At 41.2% G+C, this 24,840-nt stretch overlaps 1 protein-coding gene across 10 annotated transcripts in view; it reads right to left on the bottom strand.

Annotated features, from left to right (window-relative positions):
* Window positions 1–24,840, bottom strand: part of rapgef2 (Rap guanine nucleotide exchange factor (GEF) 2) — a 119,023-nt gene that overhangs the window by 25,114 nt on the left and 69,069 nt on the right. For 6 of the 10 annotated variants that reach the window (XM_039813644.1, XM_039813634.1, XM_039813637.1 and 3 more), the window contains 3 exons: window positions 21,078–21,095; window positions 5,864–5,995; window positions 279–456 (listed from right to left, as the gene is read on the bottom strand). In XM_039813644.1, coding sequence (XP_039669578.1) covers window positions 279–456; window positions 5,864–5,995; window positions 21,078–21,095 — 328 coding nt within the window. Of the gene's footprint in view, window positions 1–278; window positions 457–5,863; window positions 5,996–9,952; window positions 10,024–13,477; window positions 13,951–21,077; window positions 21,096–24,840 lie in introns of those variants that run through there. The other 4 variants (XM_039813641.1, XM_039813643.1, XM_039813639.1 and 1 more) reach the window with 4 other exon arrangements.

Here is a 24,840-nt window from a genome sequence, read left to right as displayed (position 1 = left end):
ATTAATCTAAAATTGGGACAAGGAGTACTGTCCCAGCCGGCAACAACGTAGCTTGTGCTTTTTTACTGATATTTTTGAAAACACACCCGTTCTAAAGAAGTCTTGCAAAGACAGCACTCTCAGGCATGCACAAAAAATAGATTGGATATTTTTAAAGTAAACAATGCACGGCAAAATAACTTTATTCACAATAGTGCTATTCATAAGCAGCACGTATCTTACGAAAAGCTCTTTCAGAACTTACAGAACAAAAAAAAAAAACCCAACTGGGTGCTCACCTATGTCATCGTCGGTTCTGTCCATGGGGTCCTTCTCCAGGCAGTCCCGCACAATGTCACGGCTCATGAGGGGGTCAGACGCTCGCTCGATGTCCTCCTCATCGTCATCCTCCTCGGAGTCGACGGCGGTCTCTGGCAAGCCACTCAGGTCCATGTCACCTGGTTCGTTTTCTGTGGCCTGCAAAAGGCACAAAGACGAGGAATAAGTTCTCTGCGATTAAAGATAAACAAGGTGAGGGATTTGGTGTCTCCATCCAACGGAATGGAAAACATAAAACAACCAAAAAGTCAGAGTTCAGATGTCCATCTATAGCCACGTCTTTGAGCGAGACACCTACCTGAGTGCTCGTTACAAACAATGCTTTAGATCGTCAGCTAGATGTCTAAAAAGTGAATAAAAGGATGTTATCTGATGACCAAGCCAATGACCATACTCGTGTTTTTTTGTCAAAATGTGACAGTAAACTCACTTGTAAACAGCCAGTGTAAAAATAAAAAATAAAAAAACAGCATAATAGGGATGCAGAGGCAGAGGTTGCATATGCCAATACACACAGCTAAAATCATTTTACAGTACAAACATCAGCTGCGTTTCCAACAAACAGCAAAATAAAACAGAAGAAAGAGAGCCTCTGTAAAACTGCAGATTTGACCTATTTAATGAAATGGATTACAGGTATTCAGTACAGTATAGAAAAGACCGTTCGCTATGCATAGTAACAGGCTAATTAACTCTCAACTTTCCTCTCCTCTCCCCCTCAGCAAACTCCACCGCCTGCCTCAAAGCCAGATCCTGTTCTTTGAAAGCACAAGGAGGAAATATGTGCGGAGATGAGGAAAAATGAACCGAGATGAGGAGCGAAAGTAATGCAATTACTTGTGCAGGAGTGATACTAACAGAGTTCCTTCTGCCATCATCAAAGGAACTGTTTCTATAAATGACAGAAGTGCCATATTGCCTGGTTCATGCTCACACAACATGAAAAAAGGACTACAAAGCATCAGCCTTGCTACCTCGCCACAGTGTAGAAAACAACCCTTCTTACCTCAATATGGTGCCCAACCTCAAGCTTCTGAACAGAAAGAGAAGAAAAGGTTGCCTTTGCAAACTGTCCACAAAATCCCAGAGCCAGACGCATCTTCACCTCCCAGACTGTCAGTCTGCTTTGAATTTTTCAAAGCTCAGAGTCCCCGTGCCCGGTCCCTCACAGAAACCCTATGTCATCTCTCCACGCCACGCCATGTGCAAAAGGCTCATTAATGATTCAGGCCAGTGTCTGAGTGGCCATTTGGGCGTCACCGGCGCACACACCCTGGTGGGCGGGGGGCCGATGATCTGGTTGTACGAGTGAAGCTTTTTGGCAATGGAGAGTCACGGATCAAGTAAGAAGCAGTATACAATACAAGCCGTGTAGTATTTCTAGAGTGGATGCACTAAAATAGACGTAGTGTTAGAGAGGCTGTGAAAAATACTGACTTTCCGGAGCTGAAAATCTTAAAACTTCATCCATATAATTCAATAGTATTCCCTGAGCATTGCCCATTTTCTACAGATGGACAGAGGACACACCAGACCAGGTTCACCGCACTTGTTATCTGCAGCAAATATATATTTAAGTGAGGATGCATCTTCCTTCATAGATGCCACAGTGAGGTAATTTTATTTTGCATGGAGACATGGAGATGAAATCTGAGAGTGAGCACGCTGTATTTCTGGTTGCCTGTGTGGCTTTGTATCTGTGCACAGGCTCGTTTTCCTGTCATCTATGCATCAAAAATCCATCAATGGCGCAGTAAGCATTACAAGTCAGCAGGCAAGTCAGGTGTTGTTAATATTTCATCAGGGCTATTCTTGGATCAATGCTTTCAAAGGCCTTCTGAAGGACCAATTTCATGATTTATTCAGACACAAAACAGCGGCCATGTTGCCGGTGACGTGAGACTCTTCCCGGGGTGCTTCAATTGTCCAGGCCAAAGCAGGCTGTGGAGATTAGAGACAGCAGGATGGGCCAGTGGTTAAACTAGTCAATGCTTTACCATCAACAATCTGTACCCCTATCTCCAAGAAATTGAAATCTAATACCATATTTCTTTGTACCACCAAATTCCTGTGGTCTCAAGTGTAAAGAACCAGGCTTCCCCTGATCCGCTTATTCAGGAAGCACCCCCCAGTGAAGACCACAAACACCGCTTGTGATCTACTACGCCACATTATTAATTCTGAAATCTGCAGGGTGCAGCTTTAGCTCACCATAAAAAAAGTAATGTTACATAAAACAAACAGTTTGGTGGGAAGTCACGTCATGTACCCCAGGACTGTAAGGTGAGTTTGAATCCTTTTCTCCATGTTTTAATGCCTGTACATTTTATGTATTTCAACATATTTGTGTGCGGAGTCTGTGAATGCTCTAAAAGTATGTGGGGGGGGGGGACAAATATAAAGACAAATATATCCAACTGATGACGAGGGGTCACAAGTAGAAAGAAACTGCATGGTTTTAATTCATCAGAAGCTTTCTCTCAGCTAGCTGACTGCGGTTGAATTGAAACAAGGCTGCACATAACACATTATTTTCATTATTGATTAACCTGCCAATTATTTTCTCAATTAATTGATTTATCAAGGTCTATAACATGTTGGAAATGCCTCCCACAATTTCCCAGAGCCTAAAGGGCGACTTTCATATCGCTTGTTTGTCCAACTAACACTTCAAAACCCCAAAATATTTTGCTTACTAACATAAAAGTAAATAAAAGAGCTCATATAATACCTGTCCAAGAAGTAAAACAGATGTAGCACAAGCACACATACAAAGTAGATCACCAGTTAGCAGAGAAGTATGATCACATGGAGATTGAGACATGACAAGTTAAGGTGTTTGAATATATATATATATATATATATATATATATATATATATATATATATATATATATATATATATATCACTCAGAGACAGAGCAGCTGCTGCTACGAGTAGATTGAAAGCTGTCAAGAGTTGGGTCGAGAGCCTAAAGAAAAAGACAGTGTGTTTTAGAGAGAGAGAAGAGAGAGAGAGAGAGAGAGAGAGAGAGAGAGAGAGAAATCAAGAGACAGAGCAAGCAGATGGCTGCAAGACCAGGATCACAGACTGGGGACAGGAGAGCCTGTTCAACCTGACCTAGCCAGCCCCACCATGGCCAAACATATTCACACACACACACACACACACACACACACACACACACACACACACACACACACACACACACACACACACACACACAAAAACACACACAAACACACACACACACACACACACACACACACACACACACACACACACACACAAAACAGGCCTAACACGCAATTATAAAGCTGTATTACTGTAAACAATTTGATCTAATGCTCCAACACACACAAACACGAGCCAAGAAGAGGTCCAAATAAAACAAAGTGATTCTGACTGATGCCCCTGAGCACACTTACAAACACACAAATAGGCACACAGCAGGTGGCAGTATTAGGAGCCAATAGGGTGGGTGCTCGTGTTAAGAGGATTAGTTGCAGGGTTTTGGGGCACGTCGTCCACAGTCACAAGATTTTGTGTGTTCTTTTGAGCTGAGTCGTGTGTTATTTACCTCTGGGGGTGGGTGGGTACGATTGCTGCAATATAAAATTCTCTTTTCTTTCGTAAGTGTTACTTATTTATTACCTTAGTCACACTCTAACCAGAAAAACATATTCAAGTCTAATGATGCTCTCTGTGATAATGTAGCACATAAAAACAGCTCATAAAGCTCTTATTACATAGGGGTGGGGAGAAAAAATCAATACAGCATAGGCTCGCAATATTTTCCGTGGCAATACTGTATCAGTACACAGATGCCAAGTATCAATCTATTATTATGTATGTGTTGATCAGTTTGTCTGCTTGACAATCCCATTTTGCAACAATAAAATTGAAGTGAAACAAACAAAAAGAGAAATGCATCTTTTTAGATAAAACAGATTTTGGGAACATAATTTGAAATTGGGGAAAATTTGAAGTTGGGGAAAAAAGGTAATAAATTGCAATATGTCGCAGAGTATTACAATATGTTTCAAATCGCAATAATATCGTATCGTGACATAAGTATCGTGATGATATCGTGTCGTGAGGCCTCTGGTGATTCCTACCACTACCATCACACGAGATTGTACGTCATAGCTGGAGTCAGGATGTAGGCTGGACCACCTGCTCGCAGCCACCCGCCTGTCTGCTCGTCCCCCTTGTCTGCCAAGCATTTACATTCTTCCCAAATTGTCTCATCCTACTTAATGAGACTAACCTGCGGTCCCAGAGGCATATTTGTCATTGCACCAAGGAGAGTCTTGGAATTACTGATGAGCTGGGCTTCAGTTCAACCGTCTTACTTCATTTATCCACACAGGTTGGATTAGAACCATTAGCTGAAAGTTTATTATGCTCTACACTCGTTACCATGTCATGTTAGTTTTAACTAGAAAGTAAGCAAACAAATACACATGCCATTGTCAAAGGAAGTTAAACCCCAAAAAATAGATTGTCATTTGTTTCAAAAGTTTGAAATATGCTTGTTTTGCTTTGTTGCTGAGAGTAACACTGCATTCAGACACAATTTTTAGCCCGTAAGTTATGACTTTGAGTCACGACTCACGACTTGGTAGCATTCCAGGGTTCAGGTTAGGCTACCTAACGTTAACGTTAGCTAGTGGTTACACTGATGTTAGCTAGCGGCTACCTAACGTTGACGTTAGCTAGCGCTAGATGATACTAGCGATTTCTAGTCAGCGACATATTTTGGGCTTCATTTAATAAACATAACCTGTAGTAGTACACAATTGTATGTGCCTTGTTTTGATTACAATGTGCGGAATTACTTTACGTTGCCTATTTATGTATATTTATTTATATTTCACCGGCATCTGTACAGCATCAACAGGGGGTCGCCATTATTGTTTATGTGTGTGTGACGTCAAAAACTGTTACTGGTAGTACAACGATATGGTACGAGTTGACGGGTAGTAAGTTACGGGTTTGACTGCCGTTCCAGGGCACTTTCACGGGTAGGAGGTTGTGAAAACACGGGTTACGGGTTGCTTGGAACGCAGCATTACATGAGCAGTTTAAAACCACACTCATGTCTGTGTATAGTTTATAAAAAGCTAGAGGCGGCATGGTTAGCTTAGCTTCACATTAGCACAAAGACTGGGAACGGCTCTATCCAAAAAGGTTAAAAAATATATTCCACCAGCACCTCTACCGCTTATTAAACATAATAAAACTAATAAACACAGAAGTGTACAAACAACAAGCTGTGACTCCAGTCTTTCAGTTATGCTAAGCTGAGCTAACCAGATGCTGATAGCAGCTTCTTATTTACTTTAACTGTGAGCAAAAAAGACAAGAAAAGAAAACTGGCTGAAGAGCCACGACCCTAGCTAGACCGGGAGAGATTTAATCTCACAGGACCAACCTGTTTAGTGTTCGTCCGGTGATCAACCGGACCGTGACTACCACACCTACTGAACTATCCGGTGGAGTCCAAACTGGGGATCAAGGGCCAATGGGGGGCGTCCTTACCTGATAAATGTCTGACAGGCTGCTGCTTCCAGAGTCGCTGGTGATACTACATCCTGAGTGGCTGGAGGAGACGTGGGTCACCTGTGGGTGCAAGCCGTCGGCCAGGTGAAGTCTGCTGAAGTCTGCGGGGAGCTGTACATACACACACACAACATACCCACAGATGGTCAGTATCAGCCAGCTCAGCTGTCACCACTGGTCACTCACGCTAACACTCATGTTGGCTGGCAGCCAAGTAGCAACACACTTAGCAGCATGTTGTCCATCAGTTTGTCTGAAGACAGTGTAAAGAAAATGTCTTCTTTTTCTTTTCCTTGCATTTGTTTCCTATTTCATCATTTACCAGAGGACGCCGAGTCATTTCATTGAAGTGAACAGTTTTTTTTTTTTTTTTGCATGGAATTTTTTACAGGGACTACACAAAAATATTGCCCCTTTAATCTTAATTAGAAATAGCCTAAAACACTCTTCTATTCATGACTACTACGGATTATCTTTGTCTTTATTTCACAGCTGTGATTATACAAGGTTAACAGAACGAAACATATGAATTAGTCCCAGTGCAAAAGCTCAACACACAATTTCAAATCAAAGCTAAGAAAAAGGAGATGTTAATTACCTAATTCAACTTCCTAAGAAGCTGTCAGAAACGTATTAAGTTTAACACAACATAGGAGTGAATACAAAAGTCTCTGTCTTCACCCTCCCTCTATGTGTCAGTTAAAGAGCACACTAAATCCGCTGTCCATTTATCAAAAAGTCTTAAAGGGAGCCTCATGTTAATCGGTCTCATGAACTCAGCCTCATTGTCTAAGTGACAAACTAAAAGTTCAAGTGCTATAACATTTATGCAGCTCCTGATATTAGCTGTTAGCACTGGAACTTCCTTTGTATGAGTAAACCAACAAGAAGTGCTGCATACATCAAGGAAATTCCCCAATTAAAGCAGGCAACTCGCATAACCTAAATAAACACTAAGCGGAAAAGGGGGAAAACCCCTCTGAGTAATTAATACTGTATAAAGGAACAGAAAGCCCCGCTGTAATTAGCCATACTGTAAATGAGCCAACCCACTTCTCTATGGAGATGACCCTGAAATGTAACACATCAGAAAGCCCCCTGCTGACTGCAGATGATTAAAATAAAAACAAGTATAGCAGTTAGTACATCAACAGTATTTCTGTCTTTTTATTTAAGAAAATGCTGTACTGTTTTTATAGATATAGTATTAAAAGATGTTACAATACTTTTCAAGCAATAATGCCATACATTTGCAGGTGGCGACTTCTTAACTACTGTATGAGTATTTTTCTCTGTTTGCTACCATTATAAATTGAATATCTGGGGGGTTTGGACTGTTTAAAGCAAGGCCTTTTTTTAAATATTTTCTGACACTTAATTGAAAACAATTATCAATTACCTTAAAAAAAATAATTGGCACATTAATTAACTGTATACTACTGTACTATGCATCAACACTTTGGTTTGAAACGTGCTATTCTAATGAAATTAGAAGTTTTTTTAATTTTCAATCCTTGGGGAAATTCAACTATTAGATTAAATTGTACCTATAATGACAGTACATCTCAGTAATTGGCTATATGATGTCCTCTATTTAAAACATATTAACATATGTTTGATTTACAATCTGTAAATATTATGGTTTAAATTTAAACTGACCTTTCATATATTATTTTTTAAATGTGCACAATATATAGGTTAGCATTTTCAAAATGAGCCCATCATTTCTGACAAAAAAGCCACAGGGGTGAATTATGAATTTAATCAAACTGCATGAACTGGTTCATGGAGTGTATAGATGTTAATATTTTATGGCTAAATGTTTTATTTACCAATATATATTTGATACTCAGCAGGGAGACCGCCCTGAGCCGTTTTAACATCCACTTCTGGCTGTGGCAGATCATCAATATTAAATGTTTACACCTAAAAGTCAAATGTGGCTGATTTAACTAGGTTGCTTCATTCATCATATGATATCAGAGCTACATCTAAACATCTAGAGAGTAAGTTTAACAGTCTTTTACATGCTGTATGATTTCAGATGTGGATGGTACACAAGACTTTGAATTTTATTTATGTATTGTATGTTTCTTCTGGAGAGTAAAATCTTTTAACCCAGTGCCAGTAAATAAAGACCAGACTATAAAATTCAGAGAGAAAAAAAAACATTGCTCCAATAAATCCTGATGTAGGTGTGACATTACACAGATTGTGCAGCCTCTAGCCAGGTTTTTAGCTCTTCTCATCGGAGCTGTAAAAGGTAAAATGGTCTCTGAAGAAAAGTAGTCTGGGCGTCAGTGTCATCTGCCTCAAAATGCACTTCGGGCTGTAAATAACTACCCTGCCTCAGATAATTGGAGGGAAATTAGCCTCAACATTGGCAACACTATGAAGTCTTTCTTCAATGACAAATGGAATAGATTGGATAGAAATACATCTTGGGAGGTTCATTTGCAAGTAAATGGGTATGAGCCGTCATCTGCTCTTGAACATACTCTGAGAAAACGTCACAGCTTCTGAAGCACCCGTCTGCATTACGGCTTAATTAAAGAGTTCTGGAAATGGGTGGTTGAAATGGGTGGTTTTGCTGGCAGAATTATCATGTTGGAATATTGGAAACTAGCTAAGTAGTAATATAAAGGACTTCTCAATATTCATGATCTGCCCTTTGAGACAGAACCACAATAAAACTGAAGAGCGTGGAGGTGTTGTGGCACTGAATTGATTTGGCAGAATGTGTGACAAGATATTTGGAGATCCTTCTGAGCTGAGAAAATAAGAAAGATCTACTTGCAAAGCGCCTCTATGTGTCAGTGACGAGAGAGCCAGACAGTGCAGCTCCTGTGGCACTGAAGTGTGATGTGACTACACTGTGTCAAAGATTGCCATCACGTTTAATTATCTGGATGACTGCACTAACCAAAATGGTCGACCGGAGGGCCCAGTCATTCACTAACTCCCCTCAGGCTGCTATTTCCCATCCCCTCGTCTGGTCGCCTTCACTCTGAACGCCTCCAGCTGAATTCCACGTTGTTATTATTACCAGCTGGGCATTATTGTGTTAGTGTGACGAATCTCTTTGTTTGTAACTGTAGTGATAAAGCCTCATCACATTTGCTTCTGATGACTTCTGGGACCAAAACTGATTATGTCGCAGTTTATCACTCTCGTGTAATACAAACTTTAGAAGTGGAATTTATTATTACTGGAGTATTACTATTACTGGACATCTGTTGTAAGAGTGTTGTGGCTTTGAGGCCTTAACTTTATTGGGAGAGGGACTAGCCCATTTTTGGAGTTGTTGACAATCACAAAAATATAGAATATCACCAGCTTTATCCTTTCAGAATATAAATAAATCAAATTTAAAAACACCACTGCCCAATAGGAATCAAAGAAAATCTGTACAATTAAATACCTAATTTATTAACATATTCTTAACAGTTTGGTTGCACATTCAATGAATGGAAGTGCACGAGTAAATTAATTGAATATTCTCATTATTGAGAGTACATGACCGGTCCCTGTGGTGTCTATCGATATGGCCTTCCAACCAGCCACTGGAGTGGTCTGTATGTCAATAATAATACCCCCACTGGTTTCCATAACCAGCTAGAAAGGTCCCAACTCCTCCCAACAAACCCCCATAAACTACAAGCCCCTCCCCCTGGAAAGAAGGAGAGATAAAGGGAGGGCAGGAAAGAGGGATAAAGGGAGAGGATAATAAACACCTAATCCTTTCTCTCCACTCATTTAGGTCATCTGTCTGTCAGCCAATGAGCCAGCATCCATTCTGTCTATAAGCATGTGGGCCATTCTCTTTAGCCCACACCTCTTTAGCCCAATGGCATGCAAGAGACTGGGCCAAGATGGACACCAGCACAACAATAATGACACACACTCGTTGCGCTTTTCCAGTCAGTGGCACGACGACACAGCAATACATGTGCAGTGCGTTCTTAACCCAATACGATCTGCAGAGTCCGTACAAGCACGCTATTGCTTAAATCTATTAGTGATATGCTCACCACCAACCATAGCACGAAATTGTGATTTTTCTCCTACCTTATTTCGGTCTCTCTGCACTCCTTTGCTCCAAATTCAGTGCTCTCTCACAAACAAATGAAGTGAGCTCTGCAGAACCGCGAGCCTAAAATACGTACAATCAGCTGTCACAGGAGGATTAAGCGTCGCTCTAATGCTCAAGCCACAACACTCAGCTCTGCCTACATGTGAGCAGATGTGGCGCTCCTTAAATTACACTGTAGACCTAATGACCTAGATTGCTGGGTGGAAGCCCTGTGTGGAAGCGCTGGCTGGTTCTCAATCTCTTTACCGCCTTTATATATTGGGAGTGAATCTGTGCTAAACTAGATGTCCAATACTGTGGGTGGCCAAGCTCAGAAATGCAACCCTGCCTGGTGTACAAAGCATTAATGGGTCTTGAAAACACCCTCATATTTCCTCTGAAAGGAGCAAAATGTAAATTGTTGGTTACATAGGTTTAAATTACGGAGCAAAACACAACAACAAAATAATTTCTCTTTCTGATTTCAAGCATCTAAAAGCACCTGAAGATGTGCTGCTCCTTTCAACATTTCACATGTGGTTTTAACTTTGTCTACTTGTTAAAAAATGGAGAGCTGCCAATGTTGGAAGGCTAAGAGACAGCAGGCACATCCCAGAGTTTCCCCTGACCATGGTGACAGCTTCTCGTTTTCCTGAGCCTCGTGGATCAAGAGATTAAAACCCTTTCGGCAGGGTGTCTGATTAAATGGGCCTGATATGCTCTCTGGGCTTTCCCCTCCCTAGTTACAGCTCCACCAGTCAGTACCACACAGACCAGCAGATAGACAAGGGGTGATGATTACCTACAATGGAGAAATACAATCCACTTTACTGCTATTACAATCATTGCTGTTCCAGATGTCAATTTATTGTAAAAAGTAACTTCTCCTGCCTAACGAATGTTAGTGGATGCGTAACAAATCTCCAAAAAGTATGTTTGTTTATACAGTTTTCATATTACTGCCAGTGGTTAGCAAGATTATAAGGATTATGATGGACAAAACTGCAATTAAATAAAGAAAAACATGTTATATTAGTGGTAAAGAGAAGAGTTTCTGTGTCTAGTCCCCTGATTTAGCCCAGGAAGGCTAAAATATTTGGGCCTATGCCTTGAGTGCATAGACATTATTTCATTACAATGTTCAAAGATAAGGAGACAGCATTCATGGCCACACACTCACCAAAAGATAAAGCCATAAGTGCCCATAAAAACCTAATAAATCAACTTTAATTGTACTATGATGGAGTCAACGTGTGCCTTGTTGCAGTAAAGATAAAATGCAGCTATAAGAATGGAAATCACAGGTCTCCAGAGGATATAAGCAATCAGGGAAGTATACATATAGCAACCAATGGTCATGAGCCTACTGTTGTCACTACTGTAATAAGATCTGGTGGCTGTTATTGACTCTACCCATGGTGGGTTTCCCGCTGGGTTAAATGAATATTTACACAAGCCTCCATTTGTATGCTAAAAACATAAGAAAACAAAAATCAAATGAAGGGGTTAGACAGAGAAGATAAAACAGAAAAGAGACAGAAGAGGTAAACAAATCTAAAGATCTTCCCCCAAAAACAACAAGACAGCAGAATATATAGCTAATTTACACATGCTGAAAGATAATTGCAAAACAAGCCAAACTTAGATTATAGCACCCATGTCTCACTATATTTTATTTAATTGCTACTTGTGTTAACTTGCTGATTTGTCTGCTTGTTTTGTCTAACTTGAAGTGGATGTGTGTCAAGTTTTCATTGTGTTTTGGCTGTAAAAAACATTCTATCCTGCCAATAACAACAGATTTGCTGTTTTGCTTTGTTAAAAGTAGTAACCCTATGATAAATATTTTAAGGATATTTTTGAGTGTGTAGAGTAGCAACTCCTCACTTGGCCAAGTGTGTTTGCTAGAATCCTGGAAACCAGTCAAATCAACATTGAAAGATCTATTTCAATGAGGTTATTACTGAAATTACTTTAATACTATAGATTATTACAATCATACTACATTAGCAAGACATGCCAATTATGGTGACATAAAGGTATATTCAGCATCAATATACTATGGAGCACCACACTGTATGTAGTACCTAAAACCTTGTAAAAATCCCAGAGATGTTGATTATCCACATATAGAGTATCCTTTTGCATATTAAAAAAAACGTAAAAAAAATGTATTACATTGCATTTTTTTAAGTAAAATAAAATATAATTGGGTTTAAAACATGCAATTATATAGTTTTAGATGTTATGAAAAATAGCCTCTTAGAAAGAGATTATTGGGGCCCTTGGTATCCTACAGTATAAGGCCTGCCTGCTGCACAAACTGCCAGGAAGGCGGATGAGATATGTCATTAACAATGACATATCTATGACTATTATAGGAATATTAAGGGGATTTTTCGTTCAGCATCTGTGCTCTGTGAACCAGTAACCGTCTATCAGTGTGATTTACAGCCCTGCCTCTGTGTGTCTATGTGGTCCCGACTTGTGAGTGATGCCAGCAGCGCTGACAGCCGATCAATCCGGTTACCGTTCAAGTGCAGATCAGCTCAAGCCTCCGAGTGTCTGCTGGAGCTGCTTCCAGCACCACGGACAGCGCCACCAGCAGCAGCAGCACTAGATAAACTAAAGGGTCAAACTAGTTCTTCAGCTGTGAGGCAGAAACAGCCCCCCAAAAAATATCAGCTGTATTCCTGTAGTCATTTTCTGCTTTAAAGTAACTCGTTTTGCATCACGTAGCCTACGATAACGCCATACCAGGGCTGTAACAGCTCACGGAGGTGAAGAGGTGGGGATTTAGGGCAGCTTCATTTCTGCACACATGACATCACCTCCCGTCAAACCACCCTGATGTTTTGCTTGTGCAGATTTGACTTATCACCAATGCAAAAGACACCTGGCGTGATTCATTTCATGGGCACCATCCTAGGGACCTACAATCAAATATTGTCATCTCAGTGCGCCGTAAAACATAACGAGGGCAGAGACGTCGGTCGTTAAACACACATGTGCAGCGCTGGATGGGAGTGTGCGCCTTTAACCAAAAAGGGAAATTCTGTAAGAGCATCGATACAATATGCGTTTTTGAATGATTATTAGCAACACAGCCTACTGACACGGGCATTATATTTGTTCAAATACATTCAGCCTAACCTATTATTTTACTGAGAACGTGTCAGGCCTGTACGACGTACAGAGTCCTTAACATTCACGCGAGTGTGCTTGTGTCTGCGCGCGTGAGTGACAGCAAGCACATGGCGGCCGTTTCTAGTACAACACACTGACACACATCGGAGGCTCGACAGGGCAATCAGCAGCCTCCGGTGAGCCCGCTCGGGTTTCTGACGCGTCCTTGGCCTGCCCTGCGTTCATTCATCTTGTGGAGGCTCGATAGAAATCCGATGCACGTCCATTATACGGCCGGTAATCATATCTAGTGGGTCATAAATGAGGGAGAGAGAGAGAGAGAAAAAAAAAAAGAAAGATGAGGAGAAGACGTTGCACGTCGATAGGCTACTTACCGGGGTTTTATCTTGCTGGCTCGGGACTCCATTGCTGTCTGATGCTGCTAATGGTTTCATAATGAAAAAATGTTCACCGGGCTAAAATCTAACATCCCCGGACCTGCTCTACGCTACAGCACAGAGCCCCATCTTCATCCAAGCCGCCTGCCCTCTCCCCTCCCTCGGCTGCTCTGTCTCTCTGGAAGGAGGCGGCGGCTTGACAGTTTTGGGGAGTATCCGCTGTTCCTCGGCCTGATCACACTCTCCAAACCAACACCAGCTTCTGCGCTTATTCCAGCCTCCCCGCTGCTTCCCACAGAAATATCTTAAAACCAAAGAAGAAGGAGGAGGAGGAGGAGGAGGAGAGAGAGAAAAAAATCCTTTTATCCAAGCGAAGACGAGCCAGATTTGTTTTCTTTCCGTGCACTTGACAATCACATCTCCAGCCGGAGAACAGCGGCGCGCCGTTAATAAAGCAGAAAACAGGAAAAGATGAGAAAAAAAAATGGCTGACAACACTTTCACTCACGTTTGCTCCCTCCGCCTTCCTCTCTCTCTCTCTCTCTCTCTCTGTTTCTTATCTCCCTCTCTCGAAAGTAAAGCTACACACGCGCGCACACAAACGACTTCACGCACGATTACATTATTTGAAGACTGAGACGCCTGCAGACTCCACCGTGGTACTGTACGTTAAACCCAGCGGTTTGTTTGTAACGGGAGGGGGGGGTTGTGTGTGTATGTGTGTCAGGGGGTGGGGGGGGGGGGGGGGGGGTGGGGGGGGGGGGGGTTTTGGGGGGGGGGGTGTGGGGGTTTTTTTTTTTTTTTTGGGGATAAGGACCTCCTCCCTGCCAGACATTGAGAGCAGCCACTATGGTTGTGTCCCTCTGGAAGGCTTACTACACACCCAGCGCAGATAGAGAGATAGAAAGCGGAGAAGGGCGGATGAGAAAATGAAAGTGAGGAGGAGAGATGAGAGGGAGAGATGAAAGGAGGTGACACAAAGAGCAAAACGTTAGTCAAGAGCTGACACACAGTCGAGAGGTGGGAGGAAGTACATACAGTACATTCAAAAGGTAGATGGGTGATAGAGGGGTGAAGGGATGGAGGGAGGAGAGGAGCACGGTGCGGGTAATGCCATTATCACGCTCACTTCGGCACAAGACCGCGGCTGGAGCCGGTTGGCATAGTAACGGAATGGAGGAAAGCCATTTCCTGGGCGGGGAGACAGAAATGGAGACAGCAGCACTTCCTCTTGAGAGAGTGAGAGTGAGTAAAGGAGGTAGGCACACAGAAAATGGGAAAAGAGTCGCGTAATGTCTTGAGAAAATGAGTCAAAAAAGACAGAGATGAAGCTAGAAGATGGAGGAGAAAAAAAAGTATTCAAAATGAACACAGAGACTGGCAGCAATGATGTCACTCTGTCACTGTCACTCAGCTGGAATAGCCATGGCAACTGGCTGAGCACCCCCCCCACACACACACGCACACACACACATCCAGCCCCCTACACACCCTCCAGGGCTTTCAGTTGCTGTGGCGACAGAAGCAGCGAGACAAGGCAAAATGGAGGGAGGGGAGCCGTGTGTGTGTGTGTGTGTGTGTGTGTGTGTGTGTGTGTGTGTGTGTGTGTGTGTGTGTGTGTGTGTGTGTGTGTGTGTGTGTGTGTGTGTGTGTGTGTGTAAAAGAGAAGAGACACTAGAAGTGGCATTAGACCTCCACTTTAACTTCAGTCAGCTGTAGTACAACGAGCAGCAGCGTCACCAACAAATAAACAATACTGTACGTTACACCTTTCTGCTTTGTGAGAGCAAAAGGAAGAGGGAAAATGTGTATTCTGTGTGTGCTCAGGTGGCAGGCCATGCCTCTAGAGACTCTGGATACTGGATGCATACATAGATGGTCCCATATATGAAGGTCTCCTGACAGATAAGAGATATTAGGATGGCACTTTAAATGACAAAAAGACGTCACAGGGAACAATGGAGGGGTGTAAAGGCCAACCAAGACAATGAACAACAGAGCCGCTGCAGTATATATCCCCATCACAAAAACAACATCCAATTCAGTTCACAACCAAGGCACAAAAAGAATGAATATTACCAACTAGAGCTGTCATAATTTAAGCTTTATAGCTCACTTCATCAAGCAGTGTCACACCTCAAAAAGTAGTTGTCATTTTGTTGTCACACCATTTTTCTGAAATGTTGCTGGTGTCAATCATTTCTCTGCTGTCCCGTTCCATTGCTGTTATTTTCTTGTCATTTTGATGTTTAAAAAAATAAGACAATTCCCTTGAGTGCAATATAACAGTATAAAGCTGCAATACTTTGCATATTAAGAAAAAGGAGCAACTAAACCAAGCACCGCAACTACTACAAATATTTTTATGATTGACGATTTGTTTAAGTTATTAATGTAGTGAAAATGCCAAACATGTATTGATGTCAGCGGTTTTTTTCTATTTTATTTTATTGTCTATCTTTTAAGACTTTGACTGTGGGTTAGACAAAACAAGATGCCTAAAGATATCACCTTGGGTTCTGAGAACATCTCATGGGATTTTTTTTTTTTTTTTTACAATTTATTTGCCAATAGCTCAAAAATCAAAACGGGCAATAAGCTTTAAAAGAATCATGATGCTGAAACTGAGCTAAATTGGGTTTAAAATGTGAAGAAATTGTACAAACACCAGCATACAAACTCCCACAAATATAAAAAGTTTTGGATGAGTTTTTTGCACATTTTGAGCATTTGAAAGGTACATTTTTTTTTGATGTACGCAGACCAGTGAAGCTGGAGCTTTTTGTTATGCTGTATATCAAGGGCCTGGAAGCTCTGCCTCAGACAATGCCTAGAAAGCAGCATACTGTTTGCTGGTTTTGGAGCTGCTCCAGTCAAAGAAATGGGGAGCTGTGTGGGAGGAGGTGAGGGGGAGGGAAGCTGGAGACCCGCTATGACATCACCTCTCCTGCACCGAGCCATGATGTAATGTATCACCACAACAACAAAAAAAAGCTCAGGTGCTTTGCTGTGCAGCCTGTCATTAACGTCTCAGACAATCGCCAGGGGAGGGGCGAAGAGGACCGGGGCATCATTACATCACCGCGGCAACGGGGTCGTGTCTGGGGAATATCAGATCTTCCTGCCCAACCCCCTTCGCTTAAAGCTCTCTAGGAACAAACAAGCCAATTAATCTTTTTTTTTTTTTTTTACTGACTAATCACAAGCTAAACGTAAAGGGAGAGAGGCAATGGGAGCATCGATCTTAGAGGATTGTGACAGTGACGTGAAAACGCCACTTGAGAATAACAATGTACTGGTTGCTCAATAGCAGTGTGTGCTAAATGCACGAGGTGGGGGCGGTGCCTCATCTACCATTTGTAAACAGTCTGTGAACCCGGCGCGGGTGCAATTGTTCATTGCATTTGTAAGGTTGGCCATGTGATGCTGTTTTGCTTGCTGATGCGTAGCATTAGAGTCATAAAAACCTCATTACGCTGCTGGATGACACACCCGTGCACCAACACATGATACACACAGGCAAGTGTTTCAAGGGTGATAACAGAAAAACGTATCATTACATGGCAACATCTGCCATCTACCTACATTAACTCCTAAATTCTACTGGTTGCCATTTATGTTTAGAAATAGAGTATAAGCCCCCCAATTCACAGAGCACACAACCAGCAGAGCAAGATGAGATTTTTCTGCATATCGTCTGCATCGAAATCATAACACAGCTGAGATAGATCACTAAAGACTCAGTTCCTCATCAAGTATTTCAGCTCCTCACCCACAATTCTGTGTTGTGTGGGACATAAAAGCCACATTTCCACTGTATGGTATGGCTCTCCTCGAATCAACTGACTTTTTTTGGTACCAGTGCTCTTCATTACCTGCAGACTTGTTTTCCCTGAATATGCAAGTCTTTAAAAACTGGTCACAAATATGCAGGGTCATTTTTAGAATAGGTGAAAAAAAATCCTAAAACAGCTGGACACTAGTATTTAGCAAACGTTACCCATACAAGTAAATTGTGCATTTGTTAGGGACTATTTTCAGCAGCAGATGTTTGGTGCACTGGTGAGATACACAGACAATACTTGTTAGTAGGATCAATACATTTTTAGTTTTTCATGGAATTTGTTTGACAATAAGAAAAAGTGCTGCCAGTCTTCTACTTACAATTGAACATTTTACCACTGACAATTCTGCAGTGCAGAGGAGAAGATTTTCTAACCAAGTATACCAGGACATCAAGAACGCCAGAAAAAAAAAAACCTGCACTTTGAACATCTGACAGCTTGTAGGAACAACCAATCAGGATCCAAACAAACAAAAACTAAATCATATATCACCAGACAAAGAAACGTCCTACATCTGACTTGACAATGAGTGAGCCGGTAATGTTTTCAGTATCTTGCTCAAGAAGATTTCAATAGAACACGTGACTTCTCATGGACACACAGTGGCTATTATAAGATCAAACTCAACATACTCTGATCTATTGATCTGTGTCTATCCTTGTTCAGTGACTGTGTTTGTAAGCCAACAGAAGGCCTCATGTAGAGGAAATACAGCGCTCCTGACTGCCAGCTATGTGCATTAATCCTTGAAGTCAGTCCCATTACGACGGCTCTAAATAGCTTTGTTAGAACGAGAGAGAGATGATCTAATAAAGACTACATTTTCATAGCTGCTACAGCCCAAGGGATTAATTCATTTATCAAGCTGTTGTCACCTGCATGCTGCTCAGAAAATAATTTGGCAATAACACAGGCAGCAGGGCACGTTTTAAAGATTACACTTGTAGGTTCACAGGGGCGAAACATCTGTCGCTCCCCTGCTAAGGTGCATCAATCAAAAAAAAGTGAATGAAAAGAGAAGCTGTTGGAGAATACGTGGCAAAGTACGATTGTTGACAAGTGAGTGAAAAGCTGATCAGTAACTACAGGTTTCCGGTTAAGGTTATAGACTAACTGTGGAAGGTTATGAACTGGAGGTCTTTATCTGTGCAATGCTGGTGGGGGTGTGATCTTAGTGTATCAGTCAGCTACAGGGAGCAACTTTCACCTTTGTGTTTCTTGCCCAATTTTCCCGTTTCTGTCCTTTCCATATCAGAAAGAAAGGGAGAGAAAGGAAATCTGAGCTATGTTAACATCAGCATGCTTCTCACAATGACAATGCTAGCATGCTGATGTTTAGCAGGTATCATTTTGAATGGGACACATATATATATTGTAGCAACTTTCATGGCAACCCATCTATACAATAGTTGAGATATTTTGGTCTGGACCAATGTGGTAGACTGAAGGACAAACGGAAATCTCCATGCTAAAAACAGCTCCGGCTATATCTTCTAAAAGGCACTACAGGCCTTAGCAGAAGAAAAACGTTGCTCATATTTCAGAAGATAATTGGTCAAATGGAGACAATATGATAGTGTTGTATGATCTGCACTGCTTACTAAAACCACACAGGATGAAATCACAGTCTTTCATTCTGTTCTTGTCTTTCTCAACATTGACATGCATCCACCAAACTGTGCACCCAACATGAAGCAAGACAGTTCTACAATTTGTATTTTTAGTCTCATACAAAACATATTTTAACCCTTACTTAACCAGACAAGCAGAAGCAGGATCATTTGTAATACCTCAAGTATTTCCTGCAGCATCCAGCATTGTCTAACACCAGCTCACATTGAACAGATCAAACACTTCTGCTATGAGAGATTTTCATCAAATATAAGAGACACAAACAACAAAAAACAGCGTACTTTGTTATCCTCACCAAGCAGGCTCATTACCATCGAAATAAATGTCATCTGTCAACCCTATCTAAAATATTCAACTTGAAAAAGGTCTTTGAATGTCAATACTGACATGAAAAGCAAATCAAATGTCAGTAATCATGTTCTGTAACACTGGTTGAGAAATGAACCACAGCCAGTTGTAAATGAGTAGCTTGTTTCCCTCATTTGCACAAGGCACAATTTCAGCTGTGTTATCGAGAATGAACACTACCAAAAATATCTGTTCTATTTCCATCAAAGTCTGATATTTGGCTATTAATAACTATAAATACAGATATAGCTTTTGGTGTCTGTGCTGGGAAAGAGACACTTGGGTGTTCAATTTAACAAAACAAAGAAAGACACACTACAACTGAAAATAATGTCTTTACTGATTTAAAAATAATGTAAAAGCTGAAATGATTAGTCAATAGACAATAAATGTATTGGCAAGTATTTTAATGAATGATTCATCAGTCACTTTTAAGCAAAAATACCAATTATTCACAAGTTCCAGCATCTCAAATCACAGTAAATTAAATGGTTTTGGACTGTGTGTCTGGCAATTTGAATGGGTCTTTTTTTCTATTTTACGGCATTTTATGGAGAAAATGATTGATAAATTATTTTTGACCATTAATCGAAAATGAAATCGTTCGATGCAGCCCTAAAAAGCTCCTCTGAATAAATTTAAAAGGAACACCCAAAGATGAAGGAATGCAGGAAGCAAGAAAAGAAGAAAAGTGTACAATGAACCATTTTTCTTTCACCGCTACAGTTCCTACGTGTCTATTCAAAAGGCTTTTGTATCTGCACAGCTGAATCCGAGCAGGTTGTCACTAAGGACAGCTCTAAAAATAGGAGCACTGCTTTGCTGCGGCCCGAGAGTGGCAGGTTTGTTCTCTCTGCTTTCCCATTTCTCAGCAGGTCTGACTGCTCAACACCTTGAGCTCTGATCTTTTAAACCTCTTCCTCATCATCCATTTCTGCTCGGACACGGCAGGACTCCATGATGAAATACTGAGATATGATATATACTGGTTCCAGACCAATTGGGGAATGGCGATACTAGGTTTAGATGCAGCACAAATGGTGAATTCATCTTTGTAACAATTGAGCTTTGTTATGCTTGGATAAATGTCTTTCAAGGCCATCATAATCACAACACTTTAACAGGCATTAACAGCACCATGAGTAGATTGCCTCAACAGTGAGGCAAGACCCAACAGAACCACACCCACACAGCAGGAATAATATAATCCAGAGAGCCGAAAGACAGTCAATACCATTACCAAGCACATCAGCAGAGAGGCACGGTGTTTGAGATATGATGCACCTCAATCAGCTAAATTGTTGCAATTATCTCAGTTTACAGGCCCATAAGCTGTACCAGAGTGATTTTTATCGTTTCTCTTTCATCAGCCGGCGTCCATTCTCAACCAAGCGTGCTCATTTTTCAGATCAAAAACAGGATAATATGTATGAGCAGAAGACCGAGTGTTTTTAAAAGAAATTGATGTCGTTGCTGTTGAGGTAATACAATTGAGAGTGATGCAGGCTTCCCCCTGCGCCTTTATCAGCCTCAATGCCAGCAAATGGAAGGTGTTTATTAAGGGAGTCTACCAGAAGCTACAGATACCACAAATGGGGAACAGACACAGATAAAAGCACCAGCAGAAACACAAACACAGGCAGCTAGAAAATACAGAAAAGCAGAAAACACACACACACACACACACACACACACACACACACACACACACACACACACACACACACATACAGTAAACACACAACAAACAACATTGTTAATAGATACGGTACCTGAGGTTTATTGCATTCCTGGGAGCCAGGTTAAAGGAGAGAGCAATGAAAAGAAGCAGAGGAAATCAAAGTTATCAGACATGCCACTTGCCAGTCGAGGATGTGAGAAATTGCAGGTGAAAGCTTCATCGACATGTTAAAATGCAGCGTTCTGCACCAAACTGAGATAAAATGTCTATGTTAGACAAAGACTGAATGTTGCTGCATGTGACTGCATCCTATAAAATCTTGTGAGTCCAAAAACTTACATTATGCCTAGTGAGAATACCAACTTGTATTAATGACTTCCTATGGCAGACAATTCAACTCCTGTCAATGTTCAACCAACACCTTGAAACAAGTTTATTTGTACTGACAACAAATCTTATATCAACCTACTGGCAAAATCCCATTGTTCTGGGAGCAGATTGATTCATTTTCAAGGTGAAAATTCTACTTTCTAAGTGCTCTCATAGCCAAGGACAGGTAGGGAACATACAGATACGCACATTATTATTCTGGCTTGCACACACATGCATCCATTCAGCATGCCTCCAGATTACTGAACAGATCACTTTAACTTCTGAACCTCCTCATTACCACTGCAGGACATTATTCAACCTCTAAACAGACAATAAGACTCTGATTATAAGGTGTGATGTGGGGTGGTTTTAAAAAAATCACTTATCTTTTTTTCAAATTAACTTTGAAACCTCTGGCACAATTACCTTTAAACACGCGAGACAATAGTGGAGAAATCTCTGAGCCTTAAAGGTCCCATGGCATGAAAATTTCACTTTATGAGGTTTTTTAACATTAATATGCGTTCCCCCAGCCTGCCCATGGTCCCCAATTGGCTTAAAATGGTGATAGGTGTAAACCGAGCCCTGAGTATCCTACTCTGCCTTTGAGAAAATGAAAGCTCAGATGAGCCGTTCTGGAATCTTGCTTGTTATGAGGTCATAACAAGCAAGGTTACCTCCCCTTTCTCTGCTTTGCCCGCCCAGAGAATTTGGCCAACCCATGGGAGAGAGATATCATGGCTTTCAAACGAGAAAAGTGGCAGTTGGTCAAGGCCACACCCCCACCCTTCACCTTGCCCCCACTCTCTCCTCCTCAATAGCTACAGACACAAAAATGGCACATCCTAAGGAAAGATCATTGTGGGACTGGTTCTAGTGGCTGTAATTCTGCACCAAGGCTGAATTTTGGGAAAGAGACTTCAGATATAGTATTAGGGGACCACTAAGGTCTATATAAAAGCATCCAAAGAGCACCATGTCATGGGACCTTTAATCTCATTCCTCTACCAGGCATAATTTAAATTTAGCCCGTTTCTACATGAAAACAATCACACGTTGCTCGTTGCTTTGCCAGGTTAAATGATCCTACAAGAGATTCTATTTTTCAAATCAGTCAGCCAGAGAAAAGCTAACTTCAAAGTAAAGAAAACACTTGAATTTAAGCTCACATATACCAAGATAGTACTCTGCACTTTAGCTGCTTATGCTAACCGAGCTTTACGGGCCGGATGAGCTAACTCAATACACAATATTATTGAATGAATAGCTGGATATTTTGGGAAATACACTTATTTGATTTCTTGCCGACAGTTAGATGGAAAGATCAATACCATGTTAAAAAAAAAAGTCAGCAGCCGGTTAGCTTAGTGTAGCACAAAGACTGGAAACAGAAGCTAGCCTGGCCCTATAAAACCACAAAATGTTTTTATAATCTACTAATATAGATTTGTGAAGGGATTTAAAAAATGAGATATCATTTCTTCATTAGTGAGCTTTAGAGGTGCTGGTAGGCTGATTTGTTACCTTTGGGCTGACCCAGACCCTTTACGCTAACATAATCTAAGCTAACTGCCTGCTGGCTGTAGCTTTATAATATAGAAAGGAATTAAAATTGTAGCTCTTGTGCATTGAAAGTTCACTCTTCTGAATTGCAAATGCAATTCATTTCTCAGCCCTAATAGGTTAGTGAACCGTGGGAGTAAAGGGAGTGTGAAGTGAAGCTGTGCTATAAAGCAACCACATACAATAATACCCTGTGGAGACTGCCAATCTTTGCATTCATTTACTACAATTATATTGTTGTCTCAGAATCATCTCATACAGAGGTTTTATATTTAAATGTTTTAGTGCGTAACTTTTTTTTTTTATAATAATGAACGTCCGTTACTTTCAAGCCATTGCCAAATGAGTTGATACAAAGCTAATTAAGACTATCAGCTCCACACAACCCTCTATGGATTTCTCAGCATGGCTGTGTTTAGAAATTGGTGTCGTCCGGGGACTTTCGCGCGCAGAAACCTGTGTGAAAATAATTACCTCTTCTGAAGAGTCCATCATGTTTTTTTTTTTTAATCCTCCGTGTCCCCCTTGGCTACGTAGCAACTGTGTGAAGGGGGGGGGGGAGCGTGATCATGGAAGGTTTGTGTCACGTGGATGCACCGACAGAATTGTGGTCATTGCTTAGAATTCCACATGGGGGAGACCGAAACTACGCACTATAGCTTTAAGAGCTTTCAAACATAAAAAAATATTTTGTCAGTGAAGGCTGATCCTGGCTAACCAGCAGGCCGCCCGGGTGGAGGAAAAGGGTAAAAGGAGTATTGATTGTCTGCCTCCTGCTGCTTGTATAATTATATAACAGCTGTTTGGAGCCTTGGATGCCCTACTGGCCACTGAGTAAACCCAGAGAAGGAATATTACTCATGTGCTCAGAGAGTTTGGGGTATCTGGGGCTAAGGAGGAGTTTAAAAGAAAGAAGAAGAGACGAGAAGGGCCCTGGTGGCAGCCACGTCAACATTTTATTTCAAACTGAGTGACAGCACAAGGAGAAAATCTGTGTGTGTGTGTGTGTGTGTGTGTGTGTGTGTGTGTGTGTGTGTGTGTGTGTGGTAGCACAAATGGCTGTTGATATTAGAGTAAAAGATAGCATGTTTGAGATAAAGTGCAAAATTAAGAGGAACTGAGAACTTGAGCTTATGAGCCTTTGCGATGGAGAATACGCAAAGATCAAGTGTGTGTACACCACTGACAGATAGAGAGATAGAGATAGAGAGAGAGAGAGAGAGAGATGCTAGAAATAACCGCTGTCCATTCTGAATAAGGCACCCAAGTGTTAACCGACTGCTCTGAGCACACATGAAACGTGTTGAATCATAAACACTCTCCTCTTTCACTGCCCTGATTTATCCAGGACCCATATACGGAAACAGAAATGTATTTTTATATATCTATCCTAATCCTTATAAATTCCTGGATCTCTGCTTCTAATGATGGCAAACTACAAATGTAAGCTCAAACTGACAGCTGTGTTCATTTTCAGGCATTTTAGATATGAGCATCAGCTACATGTAAAACGTGACATTTTTCACATAACAAGATACATTTAACAAGAAGAAGAGCATAACTTCCTTCAGATACATGGAGATACAACTTCACTCATGGACAGAGACAGAGGTAAAAAAAATTTTTTAAAATGGACTATCCTACATCCTACCTTAAATCAAAAGCTTTCAATGTTTAGTGGTAGGTGTGGTCTTTGACAATAAATCTGACCAGTGCAATAAAAGTGTAGCCCAAACTGTCAACTTTTACCTTAGTATTTTTGCAAAGGTCTGCCTATTCCTCTGAAAATTCCACCGAAACACTAATGCAAGCTCAGGCCCCCAAAAAACCCTGCATTGTTGTAATTCAAAAACAGAAGCTTGTACAACTTCTGCCATGACTTCTGCATAAACCCAACTTTAATCGCTGCCAGCATTGAC

This window comes from Perca fluviatilis, chromosome 10, assembly GCF_010015445.1.
Source record: "Perca fluviatilis chromosome 10, GENO_Pfluv_1.0, whole genome shotgun sequence".
Taxonomy (NCBI): domain Eukaryota; kingdom Metazoa; phylum Chordata; class Actinopteri; order Perciformes; family Percidae; genus Perca; species Perca fluviatilis.
Note: the sequence above shows the minus strand (reverse complement) of the source record. Positions and strands in the feature narration are given on the sequence as shown.